This window comes from Haliaeetus albicilla, chromosome 7, assembly GCF_947461875.1.
Source record: "Haliaeetus albicilla chromosome 7, bHalAlb1.1, whole genome shotgun sequence".
Classification (NCBI taxonomy): domain Eukaryota; kingdom Metazoa; phylum Chordata; class Aves; order Accipitriformes; family Accipitridae; genus Haliaeetus; species Haliaeetus albicilla.
Window position 1 is genome coordinate 1,706,372 of NC_091489.1, and position 22,236 is coordinate 1,728,607.

Sequence of the window (22,236 nt, forward strand, 5' to 3'; positions counted from 1 at the left end):
GGAGGGAACTGCTGACCTAGCTCGAGATGCGGTGGGCAGCTGGGGATCTGCGTGATCACCTAGCTGCCGCGTCCCTGAACGTGGTGGTGCGTCGAAGCCCTCAGGGTAGGGTTACTCCTGTTAGGTTGGTTTATTTCTCCTGGAGCTGCTCCCCTTGGCCCCACTCCTGACGGTATCCCTGCCCAAGGACCTGCGGTGGCTTCTTTACCTGTGGAGCCACCACTGATGGTGGGGAAAAGAACTTTTCTCCCGTGGAGTTGCAAGGGATGTTTTCGGTAAAGCGCAGGGTTCCCCATGTCTCGTGTTGGCCCCTTAGCGTGTTGTGTGAGGGCAGGGGTGCTGCCGGCTCTGCCTCCCTGGGGTTCACCGGGGGCTGCTTTCAGCCTGCTGCCTGCTTGGCTGTCGCCTCGCCTGCAGCCTTTGCCGGGCTGCCGGAGGAGACCGCGGCGCTCGGGTGGGCATCACTGTCCCATTCTGGAGATGCCCTTCGCAGCCTGAGGCCATTTGTCCTAGGAAAACGGCTGGGACCTCTCTCAGCCCCCCACCCCAAAACACACGCTTTGCCCTCGGCCACCCCCGGCCCGCCGCCTTCCCTCCCGCTGGACTCCCGGTGTCGCCCGTCGAGTAGCCATCGCTGAGCTGCGAGGCGGGCGAGTCGCCGGGACCGGGGCTGGGACCGGGTCGGCTCCGCTGGCCGCCGCCCGGCGCCGCTCTCCGCCCGCCGAGCGCCGGGCCGGATGTCGCGGTGCCGGCGGCGGGCGGGAGGGGGAGGCGAGGCCGGTGAGCTCCGGCGACAGTTCCCGAGGCCGGGCGGGCAGGTGGAGGCGGGAGCCGCGGCTGGAGCATGGAAGGTGAGAAACGACCCCGCTCTTTCCCGGGGGGGGGGAGAAGGCGCTGCCGCTCTCCCCTTCCTCCCCGCCGACCCCGCTCGGGGCGCTCGCACCGTGCTCCACCTCCCGCTTACTTCCAGGCGGCTTCTTCAGCGCTTTCTGCAGAGAGATTGCAGCCTCTGGAGGAGAAATCTAATCGCGTGTTGCAATTAAACAGGAAACGAACGGGGCTTTTTCCCCCCCGCTCTGTTTAATTTCAGAAACATCACAACATGTATGATAAAGTTGGGGTTTAGAGCCCGCTTTATCTGCCGTTCGTATTCTAGGTTTTAACGAATTAAAAGGCGCGTTGGTTTCCTCTTCGCTTGTAAAACGTGCGTGTAACTTTTCAGCAAAAAAAACAAGTTGCGAGTTAATCTTGGGCTACGGCGTAATTCCTTTGGGAAGAAAAGCTAAATTACCAGTGTTTTAACAAGCCTGGCAAAGAAGCATTGCAAAGCATCACTTGATTCATTAATTTCAGAGGTGGATATTTTTATTTCAACTCATCTTTTTAAGGGCTTGAGTTTAGATTCTCCTGTGTCTCCATGACTTCAGGTTTTTGGTTATTTTAAGTTAGATGCAGCTGCCTATTTAAAAATGTGTTCTCCTTTGCTAAAGGCTTTTAAAATGTTTGTATTTAAATAATTACTCGCATAGAGTCTGACTGAATCGAGACTATCACTGCTTGAGAGATGTAACTAATGTTTTGAAAGAATGGGTCTGGTGGCAGATCGGCACTTAAAAATGCAGCCTCGTTTTCTTGGTCAAGTCGGATCCACTGTATGTCTGTTGTGGGAGAAAAAAGCTCTTTAGGTATGTTGGTATAGTCTCTGATTAGAAAATGAGCATGTTTCTGCCATTACAGCTGCGATTATTTAAGAAGTGTCCTTTTTGTGTTCCTATTTCTTGTACGCTTAAAGTTAACATGCAAATAATCCTTCAGGTTTTAGTTCTGTATGTGGGGATTATGAGGATCAGTTAATGTGCCAGAGTTTGTTCTGTTTGGGATGAAGTTAATGTAAAAGTGTTCTACTGTGTTATCTCTGGATACAGCAACTGCCAAGTGTCTCTGTTTCCATGGGTCTTGGGAAAATCTCAGTTCCACTGGAGGCAGTGGGAAATTTGCCATTGAGGACAATGGGGTAACACTTCTGTCCTTGATTTTCTGCGATCAGTACAGTCACTGACCGGGGGACTTGCAGGCACTGGCAAGAGACGGTGTTTGAGACATGGGTCTAGGAAGCCGAAATCTGCAGTCTTTACTTGGTTGCATCTCTTCATGACTGGTTTGTTTTTTGCAAAGATCACAAGAACTGACCTCGTGCTGTCATTTCCATTTGCTGTACTGCGATGAACATGTTGAATTCCAAAGCACATTGGAAGATACTCTGCTGGTTTTAGAAGGTCATACGCTACAATATGAGAAAAATGTTATCCTTAGTTACACACTGCTGATCAGGATTTCTTCCCAAAATGACATGTGCACTTAAAAAATGCCCGTGTCATTTCAAACATAATGTGGCGCTTAAGAGCAGCAAAGTATCAGACACCCTGCAAAGAGTTTATTTGGTCCAGGGTACCTTCTTCAGAAAGCCATTGAGACTGTAAGTGCTGAAGAAGGCCATTCAGTGGGGAAATTAGATAGGCTTTCTCTCTTTAATCGCGCAATGCGGGTTGAAGGTGAAAAACACGTTGGGGTGAAAAACACGTTGGGGTGAAAGAGGTTGACTGCTGTGCGTAGCAAAGGCGCTGGCTCCGCTGCGAGCATTTAGGGATAAGGCTGTGGGGGTCTAAGGCTGTAGGGCAAGGGCCAAGATTGGTGTGTGTTTTATTTTGGCTTGCTTGTGCCTCTTAAGATGGCACAAAGACAAGGAAACAGGCTGCATTTGCTCCATGTACCGTGATAGAAGGACTAAGAGCGTATGGGATTTACAAAGACATGCCCTTCGCAATGCTGTTGGGTTGAAAACTGCAGCTGGCAGTAAAAAGACAATGTTCTGTTCTGGTTTTCACTGTGGAGGCAAACAGGTAAGATTATAATAATTCAAGATGTACCTGCCATTCAGTTGGCTACAGCTGTATTGATGATAGAAGGGTATTAGTGTTATCATTTACTTGAAAAACATCCATTTTAGGGGGGTTAAAATACAGGTAGGCTGTTTTGTTGCTTCTATTAACTGGTCAAATACCAGGATAAAAGATGAATACAGTTATGTATTAAAATGCCATAGCACTTTTTTAGCATGCTATTTGAATATTTTTGCTCACTTTGGCTATTGGTGTAGAACACAGGATGGCTAAGGATTGGTTTCTAAAGCACATGAATTTTACTTCTGCTTTGTAAATGAACATAGTGCGTCAGCTGCGACACACACAAGACAAGCGTCTTCTTTCCATGCGCCCTAGTCAGTGGACCTCTTTGAAGCTTGGGAAGACTAGCGTGTTCTGTAAGTGATTTCCCGCGTTGTGCTTTTCTGAACATTAGGTAGAAATATGGTCTTATTTGTACAGAATCGGGGATGGAAGCTTCCTAGACCTTCTCCTCCTGGCACATTTAGGTGACACAGTGAAGGATCTGGCTTAAAATACTTTATTTGGGAAAGAGACCTGAGGTTAAATTTTAAGAGACCGCTAAGGCTGTAAGAAGCTGCTTAAGACAAATATCGTAAAGAAACCAGGTACTGATGAGTGGATTTTGGAGGCTTGAAAGTGCTACAGAGACTGGGATATTTCTCAAAAGAAAAGAGAAACGTTATACAGTGTGTCGTAGTTCTTATCTCCTCAGAAGGATTGTACTGCCCAGCAGCCCATCATGGACAGGAACCTGTTATGCTCAACAAAATGTAAATAAATATGCAGAGACCATCTCAACATTAAGTAGATGAGCATCTGAGGACTGGCTGAACAGGTCCTGCTAGGCTGCCGCGTGGTTCAGGCAGTGCCGTTCTCTGCCAAGTCACCCCGTAGCTGCAGTTCAGAGGTGCTTGGAACAGAACAGTTGACTGACTGGTAGGGGTGTTGCACTTAGCCCGACACACAGAAGCTTGTGCTGATGCGATTTACCCAATAAGCTATAGCAATGTATGCATCCTTATTGGAGTGACTGTGTGCTCCGGAGATGTCCTGGGGAATACAATAGTTTCTAAAACAATATAGCTATACAGGAATATATGCAGAATTATCTGATTTGAAGCAGCTGTGTAGGGGCTCTTAATTCTTCATTTCAAGACCTCCTGGCAAAACTGGGGAAGGCAGAATTGCTGCAGAGTTTCCAAGCCACACCTCTCCCCCCACCCAGCAGGCACCCTTTTTGCTTAATCCTGGGGCTTTGACCAGGTCAGTGCTTTATCACCCAAATGGGGCAACTGCACAGGATTTCTGAATGCAATTAAAATCGAATTCAAGTATTACAGAATAATGAGGGTTTCATTGTCTTGCTGAAAGCTTAATTATTTGCACAATCACAAGGATTTGTATAATCTAAGTATCTATATTATTGCAATGTAAAATTAAAATCAATACTAGAGAGAATTTTGTTCATGTCCCATGTATTTAATAGTGTTTCCCCATCATTATTCACAGTATAAATTGGTCTGCTTCTTTGTACCTTACTTTTCCTGGTATGATAAAATGAAACAAAGACAAATTAAGAGCTGTAACTATGGAGTTCCTTGATCTTATTTATTTCTTTTAAAAATACAGATTTAGTAAATATTTGAACTTTTTGTCATTTAATTCCATGACTGCCTTTATGACACAAGGCAACATTCTTAGCTCTAATAAAAGACTCTTAATGAAGAGCTTGCATTCATGCTAAATTTGCATGAAAGGATAGGAACTCTGATTTAATTTTAGGATACATTTCATAAACGCTAATAGCTTAACAACTTGTCTCCAATCAGGAGTTACACCCTGAAGAGCTCAGGTCACTGTTGGATGGCTTGATTCATTAATAGTGGTTTTTTTTCTTGCTGCTCTTTGGTAATAGCTAGTTAAGAGCAGTGGGAACTACATGCATAGTGTAACTCTTAGACTTATTATTGAGAAACGGGAGCTGAATGCTTTCGTTTAGGAAACAATAGAACCAAACATTTAAAAAACCTTTGTTGGGCAGTTCTATTGTTGGGTTTTTTTTCTTCTCTGAGTTTGCCTTTATTTTGTTGGATGCATCAGCCCATTCTCTATTCATGCAGTTTTTTGGATAGCCTCATCTGATACTAGGCTGCTTTGCTGTAGAGTTAACAGAGCTTTATATTTTGACGTTGCAGAGACCACAAAAATGTTCCATATGCAGTGGTGGTAAAGATAGATAATTATGGGGTAAATGTCACTAGTGGTTAACACCTCATGGCCACTGCATGTGTATTTCTGTTATGTAACTGCCAGGAATGAATTTTACAAGTCCTGGAGCTATTATTTTTTATGTTCAAAGATGATAAAAGATTTTCCAGTATGTAAAAAAAGAGGGAAAAAGCGAGAGGAAAGAAAGGAGGAAGGGAGCAGGTAGCTGTGACACTGGTAAGAAAATCAACCCTCATATCAATGAAATCTCAAGACAGCAAGGCATTGAGTAAAGACTTAACTGGACAGGTCAGATCTGAACCTCCAGTTAAACTCGCCAGCCTAAATTTGGGCACTGGAGTGGGAGATGTAAATACCTGTGGGTTATATTGTCTTCAGAGCGGTCTGTTGAGTGCTCAGCACTTTTGGAAACCAGGCCACATACGTAGTCCTCTAAACTTTTTTTAAAATTCCTTACATTTGATCCCTATCAGAATTTCTAAATGGGAATTAGACTTGCATTCCTATGAAAGCCAAGTAGATCTTGTGAAGATAATAGGGTTTTCCCTTTGTATTGGAAAAGGAATGTAAAAATATCTTGTAATTTATGTTTTATAGAAATTCACTTCATGTAGAGTTACTACCACTATGCTGTGCTCACAGGTGCAAAATGAGATGTTAAATCGAAAGTGTATTTATTATGTTCTATAATTTTTTGAAGTTAGAAAATAATACTTAATCCCTTTTCTGGGCACATGCCAGTGCTCAAGATACAAAGAAGTTGTGCAACGAAACATAACAATTATTTGATATTTATTTCTTTGAAAATTTTGCTTTTTTCAATTTTGCTTTCAGTCAAGAAAATGGGAATTTATAAGATTATAATAACTGTGTCATGAATGGTTCTAAATATAAGCAACTCAGGCTGCTTTTCTGTCTTTTGCAGATTCACAGGCAGGTATGGACCTAAGTAATTCTCAGGAACAGCCTATGGCTGCAGGTATGGTGCTGTTCAAGTTATGTTCTTTCACCCTCTCTTGGAAAATTTTAAATTTAAATGGAGAAAACTGTATGAATTGCAGCTTGTTTAGATTCCCAGGACACTGAGTAGCACAGTCACAAATACAAAGCTGGGCATTAAAGGCAAAAAGTAAATTCTAGAATTGAAATAAAACTGTGGAAGTTCAATATAATATTGGAAAATTATACTAAAGGGAAAAAAAGACTCTATAGTAGGAAAGGAAATGTTTTCAGAAGAAAGCTGGAAGTTTTGATTAGGGAAGCAAGAATAATGTGATTCTTTTGGTTGACTGCATTTCTGAAAATATGAAAACAAACCTCTTGTGTAAGTTGGACACGTTTTACTCAATCAAAAAATAAAACTTTTTTTCAGATCCAATGTCATATTTAGCTTGAGAAGGGTTGGGGTTTTTACTATCCAACTGTTAAATAATTTTAACAGCAATTTCCGAATGTTGCTGTGAACTTTAAAAATTCACAGGATTGTTGAAAGAAAACACTGTCAGTTTTTTAAACAAAATACTGATCTGAAATGTACAGAAATATGCATAATATTGAGTTACTCTGTATTATGGATTTTATGAAAGAAGCTTTATTTGAAAAAATGTCACCCAAATAAATTTCACTATAGTGAAAAGTTTGGCTTTATTTCAGAGAAGAGAGGCTTGGATTTCTGGGACATACTGCTGCCACAGTGATCAGCAGAAAACTTTCTGATAATGTTGATGTTTAAAAAGACATATGTGAAATAAGTAGAGAAGTGCAACTGGCTTCAAAGAGGCTTCCGATTAAACGTGCTTGAGCAGTTTCCTGGCCTGGGGCCAGAATGATTAATATTTTGCCCAAATGAACAAAGTAAAGCTGTGATTCCTTTTCCATGCTCTGAAGAGCTTGCTTGCTTGCCTGCTAGCAGCAGTTGTCAGAATACAGGTGATACATAGAGTTACATATACTGGATTTTATTCCTGTTTTGCTGTCATTTAGAACAACCTTCAGAATAGTTAAATCTGAGCAAAAGCTTAAGACTTGTTGAAGGTGTGTACTCTGTGCAAGAGTTTGTATATGACTTTGGGAAGCAAATCCAATCAACCAAATTGCAACTAATCTGTCTATAGGAAGAACATTGTAGGCAATACTGGGAGTTTGCAGATACTTTGAGGTAATCACCTGGAAGTATTCTTGGAGCATAAGTAGTTAATTATGGGTTTGCTTTTTTTTTTTTTTTTTTTTTTTTTCCAGAAGGACAGGAGGTTTTGACAGACTGTAATCTGAACAAATCCCAGGAAATGGAAAGTATGGATAATGCAGAAGATATGAAGGAACACAATCAGTCTAATGAAGAAGCAGGAGGTAAAGTGGAGATTGAATTCTGAAAAATAATAGTTATATTTTGTCTTTTTATTCATCTGATTATGCTATGAGAGTGATTAGAAAGTTTATTCTGGATCATGGCTCTGGTTTTCATGCATGCTTGTAAAAGGAGTAACAATACAATTAGTTTAGAGCGTTTTAACATGCTCTAAAGGAGGAGCAACTGTTTTCCATCAGGGAACATCAAGTGCATTTTATAAAGGTCACTTTTACAGGATCTATGAAATATGGATAGCAAGATAAAAAAGCATGTGCATATGGTGAGCTCTTTTAATGTGTGTTGTAGCATACAAATTCTTAAAAGTAGTTTGCATATGACAAATGCGTGTGTTAGGACTGCACTTTTTATTAATGTTGTTAAGCTGCTCTGATATCTGAAAAATAACTTGGCAAATTTTTTTTGAAAGAAAGGACAAGTTACTTCAAATTCATAGAACAACTCAGCCCTGTAGAATTTAAAACTGCAGCAGTAATCCTGTACTTTAAACTGTGCGTTAACAGAAGGTTGGTCAGTTTACCATGTTTATTGTTTAATTTGAACAGTAAACCCTTCCTATACAACTGAAAGAAGATGCAGGTATGAATAAAATGCTAAAACAATATGCACTATTTTTAATTTAAAAGAAGGCCTACATAAGTGCATATTTCTGTGTATCTTTAAAAACTAGTAGGCCCCCTTCACTTAACAGATAAAAGCAGCACCTCCTGGACTCAGCAATCTTACAGGCCCTCAGAGTTCAGGATTTGTATATGTGTATATGACATAGATGTAGAGCAAGAGACTTTGAATTTCCTCCTTGATCTAGAAGCTCATAAACTGAAATCACAGCATTAATAAACATTCCTGCCAGTGAGCTGAGTGTGTTCATTTATGCCAGTTCTCAACCACAAACAGTGAAAAATGCTGCCTGGTAGAGGATGTGGTATACATATACTGGGGAAAAGACATAGATTGTTTTACCAGTTTCACGTTGCCTTTCAAGTACTGCATGTCCATGGCAGTACAGCAGTGTCAAGACAAACTATGTCTGTGGCTTTGGTTAGTAGTTTTGAAGTAGTGTTTTTGTATCACATGAATCAAGTTAATCACTAAAGAATTGTCTCTGTTTTGGTTGCCCAAATAGCTTTGGTTGTTCCCTGAAACACAAATGTGATGACTTTATTTTGAACTAAAATGAAATGTTCAGGTGTTAAATTTTTGCATTAAAGTTTAAACTTGTATCTATTTATTAACAAAGTACAAAACAACATAAAACACTCAAGGGAGCACTGCACTAGCAAAAAAGTCCATGAGGAGGGTGAAATTAATCTCACTTGTGTATCTACAGTACCAGTGTCTAGAACTGTACTGGTGTCTGGCCTTTCTTGACAGTCGATGGAGAGAGAGCACGCAGGTTTTCTGACTAAATTTGGGTGTCTGACCTAGGATGAAATGCCTCGTGTCCCCAGAGTAACTGCTTCTTAGCAGGACTCCATTTATAGTCGGTGGAGAGTAGCTTAGCATAGATGTCTGCGGTGCAGAAGCTATCTTGGGCAGGTGAGTTCTGTTCTGCTTACCCTAAAAAGAGAATTTTGATGGTTTTATTCACAGAACATGGAATGCTTGAGCCTTTTCTACATCCAAGGCATCTGATCTCTCTTTCAGATAACACAGCACATAAAATACAGCCATATTCCAGCTATTTGTCCAGCCCTTATGCCATTTCCACTTGCTCTAGCTCACTTCTGTCTCTGCTTTCCCAGTGTCCCTGCCCTTCACTCCTCCTAGTCACTAAGCTGTGGATACAGGAAGCCAGGACAGCGTTTCTTTCACAAAACCCTCAGTATTGACCGTCCCAAGAGGAACTGCTCTAGCTTCTCCCCACCTTCCCATTCCAGGAGGCCTGTCTGTACCGCTTGCATTTACAGCATCATGGCATCTAGCAAGTCTTTTTTCCATTCCTTGACTGTCCTATGCCCTTCAGCTTCAGTACCATTTCTCAGGCTCTTTTCCATACATTTATGTCAGGTACAACTTAGACACTTGTGAGAGAATGTTTACACTGATACTGCTCTTGCACTCCATTTTTGTGTTATATGGCTGCTGATCGCTTAAAGTTTCTTTATGATTTGTTCTGGAATGCAAATACTGAAAACTTACGTCTCAAAGATAATGCTATAAATATCAATAAACCATCATTTCACTCTGATAGACTCCCTTACCATTAAAGCATTCATTCATTACAAAGTGAGTACAAACCTACTCAGTACCACAGTGCTCTATTCTTTGATTCTCACTGTAGGAATAAAGACATGATTGCTAGGAGAAAGCAGTTTTAAATGCACAAAAAAGAGAGCTGCAGTGTCTCAGTGTAAAATGGCACAAAATCAAACATATATACTGTTTACTTCATTGCTTCACATACAGTTCTCTACAATCATTCTGATACCGGAAGCACAATAAATCTTAAATAGTTAAGCATGCTGTGCTAGTAGTCTAGGCTGTGCGAATATCGGTAGGTGTATTTAAATTTCTTCCTAAAGCCCAGCGCCACTTCAGTTGCTGTTGGATACTAAAATTCACAAATAATCTTAGCTTTCGTGTCATACCTACTATGTAACAGTAGCAGCTATGTTAGTCACTGAGTAGTCTCTGCGGGTCAATAACTATCTGTCTTACTTCTAGATAAGCGAAACCACATTCTGACAGTGCTGCCCTGGTGGGAGTATTATCATTTGGGGATCACTAACCCTGGTAAAAATGAATATATAGTATTCTCCAGAATCACAGAATAGAAATATCATCAGTATTGGTGATGGCTCTTGGGAAATGGATTATATCCTGCCTACACCTGAAAAGTCTGTCTGTTTAAAGGAAAAAAAAGCTCTATTTGGCACTTTCCAGGTCTGATCACTAATACCCTCATTACATATCAAATTTAAAGATAAATAATGAAAAATGTTTGTGTGGTTCTCATAAATGTTAATTGTGGTATTTGTGATCCATCCCTTTTGTGAGTGAGCAATTCCACTTCAATATCTTCACAGTTCATTGTTGATGATAGCCCGCATCACATAAGAATCTCCCTTTTTTTTAATCCTGAATCCCTGCGTGATCCATGCCCACAGGGTTTGTTCCATCTGCTGAAGGCCCTCATGAGAACATGAGGCCACTGACTCATAGAGAGAGATCAAGCATTTGATAGCCTGCTTTCCACTGCCTTAATATGTCTATAACATGTTTTTCTTCAGTACAATTATGTCTGGTTTTTCCATGTTTTGTCAACCATTCATAGTACGTAGTAATCTTGCAGTTTCTGGGACTATCCATTTTTTGTGAGTATTGCATTATTAATGGGTGACACTCTAAATACACTGTGGGGACTTATTCTGAGACTTTGAGCAGAAGTTGGAGCCTGGTCAAATCTAGATGTTGTCCAGCTCTAGTTTGGTGGAGCCTTTTATGGTAGGTCTGAAGAAAGTGGTACTGTGATCCTTTCAAAAGACTACAGAAACTTCATAAAGGCTCTAAATAAACTGGTGTATAGGGCTGAAACATCATCTCAACTGGTGCTTGTCTGGTGTAAGAAAATCCACTTTTTCAGCACACAGTTCTATATTTGTACTTCTCCCAGCACATGCAAACACACTGGCTGATGTGTTGTTCATATGTCTGTGTTATAACTGACGAAGGTGAGATGCCGTTCAATGAAAACAATTCAACCTGTCCTATTATACACCCCTTTTAAAAGGGCTTAAACTATGATGATTGCTAAGTATAGGGCAAACAATTAGGCAGAAGGCTATAGTAATATGTTAATTAACAGCTTGATGGAGAACGAGGGGAGAAAAGAGAAAGAAAAAACCTTTTTTTGCCTCAAGGGAATGGAAGCTGCATGCTGTGGTGCACATGGTGTATGCTTGCCTGCAACCATAAAAATACACTGTTCCCATGGTGCTTCCTGTATCTAGTCTGAAAAGAGACAAGCAATGAGGCAGATAGGGGAGGAAGCACTTAATTTCCCTTGTTTCTTTATGTGCCCCTGACACTATTACCTTTGGTGGCCAAAGTTGAAGTATCTTTAATTTAAAAATTAAATAAAAAAAGCCACGTTCTTTCCTATGGGAGTCACAGTCAAGCACAAGTGTTTAATTATGTCTTAATTCCCTCATCTGTTGAGGCAGACAACTTTTTGGGTGTTATGAATGTTAGCTAGCTTTCATGGTTGTGAAATAAAAAGAAATAGAAGCCACATTTGTGGTTTATGGATGCTAATTGCTGCTGCATTTAGGTGTGTGAAAGGGGGCGGTTAAAAGGCTGGAGTGAGACAGGAGAGGATGACAAACCCTCGCTTAGGCGCGTACTGAGGTTCCAGTGGTGCTGCTAGCACACGCACTTATCTGCTTGAAAAGGAAGTGCCGTTTTTTATCAGAATATTACATCTCCCAAGCCCAGATCGAGCCCTACCGCTCATGGGACTCAGGGGTTATCTCACAACATCAGCAGTACTTTGCTGCAGAAGTTCACTTAACAGGGGATTTCTGTAAGTGTTAAAACCAGGCAAGGAGTCTGTGCTGCTTAACTGTGTCAGGTCTCTCTGCTTTGGTGGCTACACATGAACTGAAAGTCGCATCTGAGTGTTATCAACAAAAGATCCTCTTGACTTTGTTTTAGCTCTTCGGTACTGTACTATCAGCAGCAGGAATGCTGCCAAGCACGTTCAGTGACATCAACACAGTCATTTGTGTCACCACAGCCTGTAAATGATTGACATCAGCTTGGACCATCCTGCACCATGGGTAGGCCAGGACACCCATGGCTGGTACAGAAACTTGGATATTCTGATTGTTTTGAAATAATCAGAAAAGTGCAGCTATTCCTAATTCTAATTAACCCATTATAGTTAGTAGAAAACAAAATTTTCTTTTGAGCTATCGTAGCTATCGGTGTAAGCTATCAGACAAGACAAGGTCTGGAAGGAGAATGGATGCACAGTGTTATTCAATAGATAATGGACTCCTTTCCATAACTTTTAAAACTGCATTTTTCTTCACTTGTTCTACAGTGTATGTCTCAGCTTCATACAAAATAATTCCTTGAAATTAAAGGTGAGAGAAATACTTATTCCTTTGGCATCGAAATAAAATCTAGTCCAGGGTAGATGAGATGTGGTGTGTTCCCTCCCCACCCCCCAGCAGGAAATAAGCAAAGATTAAGAAAACGGCCCTAGGAACTCAAATCACATGTCATTGTAGAAAATAATCCATTTTTAGACATATGGGTTGGTGGAAAGGAAATCAGTTAATTAAGATGACTCACGTTTTGCCCCCAAACTAGGCTGTTCATTTGGCACAAAATGTGTGAGTTTAAAGGGCAAATTTACTACTGTTTCTGCTGCTGGAAAGGTGTCGGAAAGCAGAAATAAATCCACAAGCGTCAAAACTTTGCTAAAACGCACCAAATAGTTCCATGAGCATTGGAATCGATGAAGCGCGGTTTCCAGTGGGCTTGTCTCTTATTGCTGGCTTTTAATTGAATTATGCAAAGTTCGTGTTGTGTGCTAGATGCCATGTTTTACTTCTGGTACCTCAGGCTAGCTTTGCCGTATTCTCAACACCGCCTCCCATCACGCTGCATTCAAGTGCTCCAGTTCTTGTTCCTGTTTTTGTTCCTTCTGCTGCTCTGCAGGAGCTGTTATGAACTTTGTTTAATTCAGAGCTCAATTCCATATATTCTTGTTGAACAGTCTGTTGCTGCACCTCACCTGCCAAGTGTGCCAGCCACACCGACCGTTTCTCCTGATGCAGGAGCACCACCTCCAGGAGTGGTTCTGGGAGATGCAGGTACTCCTGGGCCATCTGTTGAACAGGCCAATCGTCAGAATAGAGTAATTCTGAGAAGCTTTTCCCTCTGCCAGATAGGATTGAATTTGGTGTACAGGTCTGAATGTTACTAAGGGAACACAGAGTGGATGCATATGCTTCTGGAGAAGACAAGGCTAAAAGTAAAACACAAGTGTTTAATTATAAAAGCCTCAATTTGGAGAGAATGTACTTGTAATCTAAAATTCAAGTCTCGGAATCTAGATTATTTACTACTGGATTTTTTTTTTCTAGTTGAATCAAATCAACACACTTAGTTTTGTGAAGATTATGGTGTTCAAGGATTTTGAGCAACATCTGAACCAAGCTCCTGTCTTCAGTTTATAGGTGTTAAAATTCCATTGATATTTATCACAGATTTCCCTGTTCTTCATATTGTTATGTTTTCTCTTCATATGATATTTTTCTACTGTCAAACACAAGAGTATATTGCATTGAAAGAAAGGCTTTGGGGAGATGAATTAAAAAAAGGCTAAATGAAACTACACTTTCAACTTCTCAGATATGAAGTTCATTTGAAAAAGCAGTTGACCAGCAATGATCATGCCTGAGTGGTCATATTAGTAATAGGTCCCTTGGTATAAATAATGAAGGTGATTATCTGAATTTAACATGTGGCCTTTTTCAGTCTGACTGTAAGGTCCAGATGTTCTCTGATTAACTGTCTAATTGAAGTCTGATTTAACGGTTGTGATTGTATATGGCTTTCTGGACTTTAGGAATTGTAATTTTAGAAATGTTTTCTATGAGTGATGTTATCTTAACCATAACAGAAGGGAAGAACTCATACAGTTTCATCTTTTTCTGTGTTCTTTTTTTTAAGAGGGAGACTTTGAAGATATTAAGATTTGAAAGGATAATGTTAACAGGTGTCATAATGAAACAAAATTAATCTGGGACAGGCTTTGGAAAATCTGGGCACTGTAGGCCCAGGGATGTGGGATGGTGTTCCCTCTGATTCTCTGTGCAACACTGGGGCTATAGGCGGTTGAGGAAAAATGGCAAGCTATTGACACCATTTTTAATTAAAAAAAAAAAAAAAAAATCCTGTGATAGTTTTAGCATAGTACTAACCATAGTTTTCTAGCCCCCAGTCATGTTGTCTTAGGCAATAACATTCTGCTTCCCCAAATCCTGTTTGTAGTGTCAGTTAAATGCATTATTTTTCATGTCCTTTCCTAAATCATGGCCTAGTGCTGCCTGGTGTTGCTGTGCAGTTGTTCTGTTTAACTCCAGCTTTGGTAGCTCTCAGCTTTCAATAACATTTTTCCTTTATCACTATTTCTGTTAATATAACTTTAATATATTCAAAACCTTTTGAATGAAAGTCCTAAAAACCCCATGAGATTATTATTAGGCAGAAATTGGTAACAGATGGGAAATACCAGGTATGAAATTACAGATTTACACAGGAATATACATCTTTATGAGAAAAATTCTTGTATTTGTATAAGATGCTTTAAGAATCAGTTACATAATTCAAGTTTCCTGGCTCACATGAGCTTGGAGATGATGTGTGGTGTTTGATTTTGTTGTTGTTGTTGTTGTAATTAATTGTACAGCTAGATAAATTATACTCTGTTTTAATGATAGATACTGGTATTAATGAAGTAGAAAATACATATCCAAGTGCTTGGAAAATGATGCCTGGTTTGGTGGTTTTTTTTTTCTTTCCAGTTCTCAGTACTGCATTTCAATTTGATTTGTTTCTATTTTTGTTTCAAGTCACAATAAAAACAAGGAAACTCATTACCATAGAGCATGCACTCCACAAAGGGGAATTATGAAAGTTTCTCTCCTATTTTTAGAAGTGAAATTTCCACCAGGTGCATACTGCACTGGTTCATTTAGGTATTACCACTCAAGTATGCTTTATACATTATCTAAACAAAATAGATGCTTGTTTTTTGTACAAAAATGGATACTGAATAACAGTACTAAGAAAATAGTGGAAGGCACAAAGATAAAATAAAATCAAAGCCAGTATGTCTAAGTAATAATTTTTAGGAAGCCAAGGAAGTGAAATCTATGGATTTCCAGTGCACGGTAGAACAGAATTACTGAATGCAGTACTTGGGATTTTTAGTGCAGAAGAATCTGCTTTGGCACAAAAAGGCACCTCAGCTGTGGGAACACCTGAGTGGGACAAGTCCAGTGGCATTCGTGCTGTATGAGGGAGTACACGTTTATTGCCACTACGTCTTCATTACCGTTGTTGCCACTGCTGTCTAACTGAAAGCTGATACTGCTTCTAGGTGATTGCTTCTTCCTTTGTTGGCAAACAATGATCTCATAAAAGCATTGCTGCTGTTGTAAAAAAGGGAGCTTATCACTGGAGTCAAAGAAACAAAGCCAGGTTGGGCCAAAAAGGCTTGAACTCCTTTCCCTTCCCTAGAATTGATATCTGCAGTGGTGTAGAAGACAGACATGGAGAAAAGTTGCCTTATCTCTGACTGTGTTGCCTCTATTAAAAAAACCAAATTATCTCATGTTGCTATTGTGTCACTTCACATTTTATAATTTCCCATTACTTATAGTCTCCAAATTTTCAATATATACATGTATGTCACATGTAATTGTTTTCTTCTTGTTATTTAAGGAAAGAAACTTAGGTATAGCATTGATATTTTTTTTTTTTTAATTATTATTTTTTCCCCAGCTTGTAATTTTGATGGGATGTACTGCAAATCTCTCTTTATTCATTAAGGAATATGGGTGTGTTTTAATTCGTGACATATCTTCCCCCACAGTGCGTTAATTCCATTGTAGAGGTGTTTTTCGTAAACATGCAGGATTCTGACTTTAATTTGGAAACTCCACTGACTTTCTCAGTTTCACCATGTATGTCTGTTCTGTTTCAAGCTGGTTTAGGTAAAGGAATCTCGCATTCTGGGAGGGGATCAACTCTAGTATGTGTACGCTAGGTTTTGGTTTTATACTGCTATTTCTGGGGACAATTTGTGGAGATAACGGTGATGAATCATCAGTTAATACCTGTCAAATCCAGGTAGTCACAAGAAGCCTTCAATATGCACACATATAGACTCCCTTCTTGTTCTTCGGCATCTGAATCCTATTAACAGCTGTCAAAACCTGGTAAACTATTTATATGCTTTCACAATTTGTTTAATTGGATAGTTAGGAAATGGCATACAAGAAAAGCTTTTCTTTTTTCTTTTTTTTTCTTTAGTCTGGCTGAACATCTGTAGCATTAGGGGCTCATTATCTCTGAATTGGCATAGCAAATCAGCAGCATCATTAAAATGCCACATTAAGATGATTAAGTTTCTTTGTTATCCAGTTGACTTTTTGCATGTGCTGAGGATTTCATGATTATGACCCCACTCCTTGTAAAACACTTGAGCAACATCACCCTTTTGTGCCATTGTCTTTAATAGCTTCTGGTTTTTATTCTTTGTGCTTTTCATAACCCTACTGGTAAACTTTGCTTAACAACAGTACAAAACTTATGTTATTTTCTCTATATTTGATGCCAAGGTCTTGGATTAAATACAGTAATTGGGGTTTTTTCCTTCTGAGACTTCTTTCTACAGAGAATAGCTAAGATAACACTCTAGCTTGCTCTAATTGTTTGCTGCTATTGACTTCTTTTTTTATTCATGCATTTTATAGAACATACACAAGCACTGTTCATGTGGTGGGTGACTCAGTCTGAAGTTGCCACCACAGCTTTATTTTGGATTTTTTCCAGAACCCATTGTTTTTACAGTGTTTCAGGTGAAACAAAAATATTACTCTGGAGTACGTCTTTCATCTTGTAATCATCTCCCCAGGAAATGAAACCATGTGCATCAGCCTTAACGCATCACACCGGTACTTTGTTGTGTAAAATCTACAACATTTTTTTCTGCAGTGTATATTACCTTCATGAACTACCTCAAGAAAAATAGTTACCTGGGTTGGACACCATGAATGTTTTTTTCCTCTTACAACCTCTTTACTTTCCTAAGCATAGAAGAGATGATAGCTCTTCTTTCTTCAGCTGGGGGAACTTCATTAGTGTTGTTAGGGATAATTGTGTTTTTCCTCAGTTAAATTTCCCTTTTCTACTTGAAGTTACAGCCACCTTCCTCTTGGTTAAGGTGGGCCAGCTTGGAAACTCCCTAATCTCATGAAAATATGATGATATGATTTTTAAGTGACAGATACAAACCTTTCCACACAGTTGCCAGTCTCCTGATCTCACAGTATTCCCTGTGTGTGCCAGTACACAGAGCAAAAGTCAGGGATGAAAAAGGAATTTGATTGCTTCAGACCTCTGCAACCACTTGATTAATTTTAGGCTGACCTGTACTGAGCCATCTTTTCGTCAGACTGCTTTGTACCAAAGCTTTGTTCTGTATTGCTGTCAGGAAGGCAGAGTAGACTCTAAACAATAACAGGTGTGTTAGGACAGAAAAATTCCAACACTTCTAACATTTATTTGGTTAAAAAAAGCCTCTTCCCTAGTGGCTTCTGCTGTCTGTTGTTCTCAGTCATCAGAAGGTGAATTTTTCCGTTGAGGTTCTTCAAATGCCTACATGCAAACTGAAAAGCACTCGAGCTTTGGTGGGATATGACTGACAGCTGGAGTGGGATGTTTGTTGTGGGGAGGCAGCGGTGGAAGAGCCTTGATCAGAATTCAGGTGCATCCTTCTCTGTTACTACAAGAAAACACAAGTGTTGCAAGCAGTCAGCATGCAATATGGAAAATACAGAGGTAATTATTTTCCGCAGTGTAACCATAGGATGGCTTGCCCAGTTTGTGCCAGTCAGCAAGTGTTTGCCATGGGGAACTCAAACCAGCTTTCATGCTACGCTACATGAACACTGGCATAACTCTGTAAAAGAGTGAAAAGCTGTGAGCCATGAACTTGTGGTGAGAAACAGTAGAAAACGGTAGAGAAGTCTCAGTTGGAGGTTACAACTAGTCCTCCACTGCTAAGCACTTGCATTTGATGCAGACGAAAGGTGAGACGTTAAGTAGAAAGTGGGAATTGAAATTGTTTCTGAAAGTACCAACAAGGTGCAGCTGCAATGCGTACTTCCTTTTACCATGCTGTGCAGGATGTAGAAAATTATTTTGGAACTGCCTCCTTTTGAGAGGGAAAACAACCAACCAACCAACCAAAAAACTCCTTTTTTTTTTTTTTTTTTTTTTTTTGAAAGAGATTCTGTTGAAAGCTACTTTCAGCAACTGGCAATAATTTTTCCTTAGAGTGATGGAAATGGATGCATAAACTAATTCTGAAGGAGTCTTGATAGCAGAATCACCCTCGCACCCTCAGACATGAAGTTGGCAGCAGAAGGTACCTGCAGAGGGAGACCCTGTTGCAGTGGAAGTAGGAATCCCCGGGATGTGAAGCAAAGCTAGTACTGAAGAAGGTGCAGAGAAAAAATGGCTCATTTGTAAGTGAATCTAGACCTCCCTGTGACCCTCTGAGCAAACACCCAAACCTATGTGAGCTCTTCTGGGACCAGGGCAGTCAGTCCCAATACCAAGCTCTAAAAAACATCTAGGATAGGGGGATAAAAACAAATAATATAGGGAAAAAAGCAGCCTTCTGTGGATATCATCATCTAGGGAGAGCACCAAGAAGAATCTCGGAGTTCTCCACACTACTGTGTATTCTTGCATAGGATGAAGAAATTATCACCCACCTGTTTCTCCCACCTCACTTCAACCCAAAGTAAGATAGATTGGCTGGGCTTAGTGCAAACATTTAGGATAGGGGAGTGATTTTCTCACTAAAATATAGTTGAAAATTTTGATTTCATGAAAGTATTAGTTGCCAGATCTTTATTTTTCAGTGCTGCTTTTATGTTGCCACCTCATTTTCGCTGTCACCCATTGTTTGTTCTCGGCATTTGATGTGGTTTATTACTCAGAACCGGAGCTAATACATATTCAGCAGTCCATGTTCTGTACTTTGGAGAAAGGACAAGTGATTAAGTGCCATATTTAACTGTCTAACCCTCAGTTTGAGAGAGGAGCAGGTGGCCATGAGAACAATACTTTCAAACAGGAAACTATGTATTTTATCTTTTAGTACTCTTCACTTGGTAGCTTGAGGCATAACTCAAGTTTCAGCCATAGCCTAGCTCTTGTCTAGATGGAGAAGTCAGCTTTAAGCAGAAAAAAGCTGTCCTGTCAATTAGTAGGGATTTTAATGTAAGTGCTGGTAATGCTGGAGTTAATAGTGGAAAGGAAATTAAGCAACCTAAGTTGGGAATCATCAGCTGTTTATATAGTGTGACCAATTTGCTTATATTTTTACATGACAGCATTATTGTTAGTAAATTATTAGCTACTTGTTACATTCTCCTCTTGTCATAAAACTGCATTCATTTAAGGCAATGTCTTTGGTTTTCTCTGGCCATGGCCACAGGTCCAGGTATCTATTCAAAGGCCATGGATGCTAATCTTCGTGAGTCTTTGGGTTCTTTGCCACATGTTCACAATATGACTTTGGACAAATCTTTTAACATTTCTGGGATACACTTATTTATCAGGAAACCTTTACTCTGCCTCTGCTAGTTTTACTCACATAGTAACCTTATGATACAGGATTATTGGATGCTCCTCACACATTTGAGATCTTTGGGTAAAAATTGCAATTTGCAAGTGAAAATTAGGATTGTTGATTAGGCTTAATTGATGAGAATCTATACCATGGGAGCACTGGAAGTCTTATACTGGATCAGACACATGTCTTAGGCATGTCTCAAGCACCAGGGGTTCCACAGGAAGATATAAGTATCCTTTTTAATTTGTGTCGTTCTGTATTTTCAATTCACAGGAATAGCCTGTGACGCTAATTTCTACAGGCTAATTGTGAGTTGTGGGAATAAGTATTTTCTTTTGAATCCTGACTAGTACCCTGTAATTGCGGGTGACGTTTGTACTATATTATACTTTTATAATCTCTAGAGGGAAATTATCCGTCAAAGGTAATTAACAGGCAGGTCAATATTTTTAAAGGTTATCTCACTGTGAGTATCATTAAGTATACATGACCCATGAAGATTCATGTCTGAACTGCATTTCTTCAGCTTTGGGTATTAAAGTAAAACTTTTAGGAAGATTGATAATGTAATTTTATGTAATTTTTGGTGAGTTTTTCCTAAGATACTTCATTGTGCCTAAGATGAGCATTTTTTCACTTTTGTGCTTTGTTTTACCTGCAGATGATGTGATTAAAGTGAAAGGTGAATACAGTGAAAGAGAGGAGAGTGCTTTAAATTCAGAGCCTATGGAAAACCCAGAAGAATCTGAAATGCCTTACACCTATCCCAGAGAATATAATGAATATGAAAGCATTAAACTGGAAAGACACTCTGGTTCATATGACAACGTCAGGCCAGCTAGTGGAAAAATGAATTGTGATATCTGTGGATTAGCCTGCATTAGCCTCAATGTCTTGATGGTTCATAAGCGTAGCCACACTGGTAAATATCCCTATGTTATTCTTATAAGAGCTGAATTCTGAAAGGATAATAAGTTGTAATCTAGACTACTTATTTTAAAAAATGATACCAAAATCAGGATTTCCTTGTTCTCTCCTTGATGCCACATGTAATCTCTAGCAAGTTACTCACTTTTCTGTGCCTCACTTTACCCACCTTTCTTCTTATCAGGATTGAATGTTAGTAAAAGCATATTTGTGAGGCATTTTAAGAATTTTGGATGAAAGGCACTATGTCATTTAAGTATTTCAGCCACAAAACACAAGTTAGATTGGTTTTGTGCTGCCATTTCTAGTCTGTGTATGTATTTCTCTTTGTGCTATACTTCGGCAACAAACCAATTAGTATCTTAGGTTTCGACCTGCAGTAAGATAAGACTTTTTTTTTTTTTTTTTTCTAAAAATTGCTAGCTTGTTGGAATCAGCCTCCTCCAGAACACTTATTTCCATGGAAAAACTGTACAGTGTTTTCCATAGTTGTACAAATGTTACAAGAAGCTCTGACACCAGAGCTGCATGTAACTCCCACTGAAGTCAACGGAAGGGCTGTGTGTGTTTCTATAGAAAGAAATTGATCCAGTATCTCATTCTTTCCTCTTCCAAAAAGGAAAGGGTATGAGGATAGCACGATACCCACATAACCATTAAATGTCCTTTTTTGTATGTCATTTTAAGGTGAACGGCCATTCCAGTGTAATCAGTGCGGAGCTTCCTTTACTCAGAAGGGTAACCTCCTCCGCCACATTAAACTACATACAGGGGAAAAACCTTTTAAGTGTCATCTTTGCAGTTATGCCTGCCAAAGGAGGGATGCGCTAACAGGTCACTTAAGGACACATTCTGGTAAGTGACTTCAAAGACACTTCATGTGTTTTAGATGTGTGTCACTAGGACAGTAGGCGTGGAGAATAAAGAGTCAGTCAGCAAAGTTTGCTCAGCCGGTCTAGTTTTGAAGAATCGACAAATAGCAGTGACCACTCACTCTGCCTGCTGTGCTGATGGAACCATCTTGGGACTTGGCTCCACTCTTAATGCAGAAAGAGGGCACAGGGGAAACCCACTGTCACAGCTGCGTGCTGTGAGAAATGGCCAGCCTTGATACCTGCATGCACAAAGTAACTCCTTCGTATTTTCAAATGAGTGGAGCTAGCTAGGCCAGCAAGCTCTGAATTTGAGGAGTAGTGGAAAGACATGCTTTGTTGGGACTTCCTTCTGTTCCTGACCCGAGCTGTTAGGATAGCTCTAGGAGCATAATCCAGGACAGCATGACTCTATTGCCAGTTAACACCTCGCTGTTGTGTAGTGCCTTTCATCTGAATGTCTTAACATGCTCAACAAATGGCAGTGGTTTTTCTTAAGACTGG

The 22,236-nt window shown here is 39.9% G+C and overlaps 1 protein-coding gene across 1 annotated transcript in view; it reads left to right on the forward strand.

The window, feature by feature from the left end:
• Positions 1-750: 750 nt before the first annotated feature.
• Positions 751-22,236, forward strand: part of IKZF3 (IKAROS family zinc finger 3) — a 37,604-nt gene continuing 16,118 nt past the window's right edge. Inside the window, exons 1-5 of the mRNA XM_069786385.1 lie at positions 751-851; positions 6,100-6,153; positions 7,413-7,523; positions 20,595-20,855; positions 21,548-21,715. Coding sequence (XP_069642486.1) covers positions 845-851; positions 6,100-6,153; positions 7,413-7,523; positions 20,595-20,855; positions 21,548-21,715 — 601 coding nt within the window. The 5' untranslated portion in view covers positions 751-844. The remainder of the gene's footprint in view (positions 852-6,099; positions 6,154-7,412; positions 7,524-20,594; positions 20,856-21,547; positions 21,716-22,236) is intronic.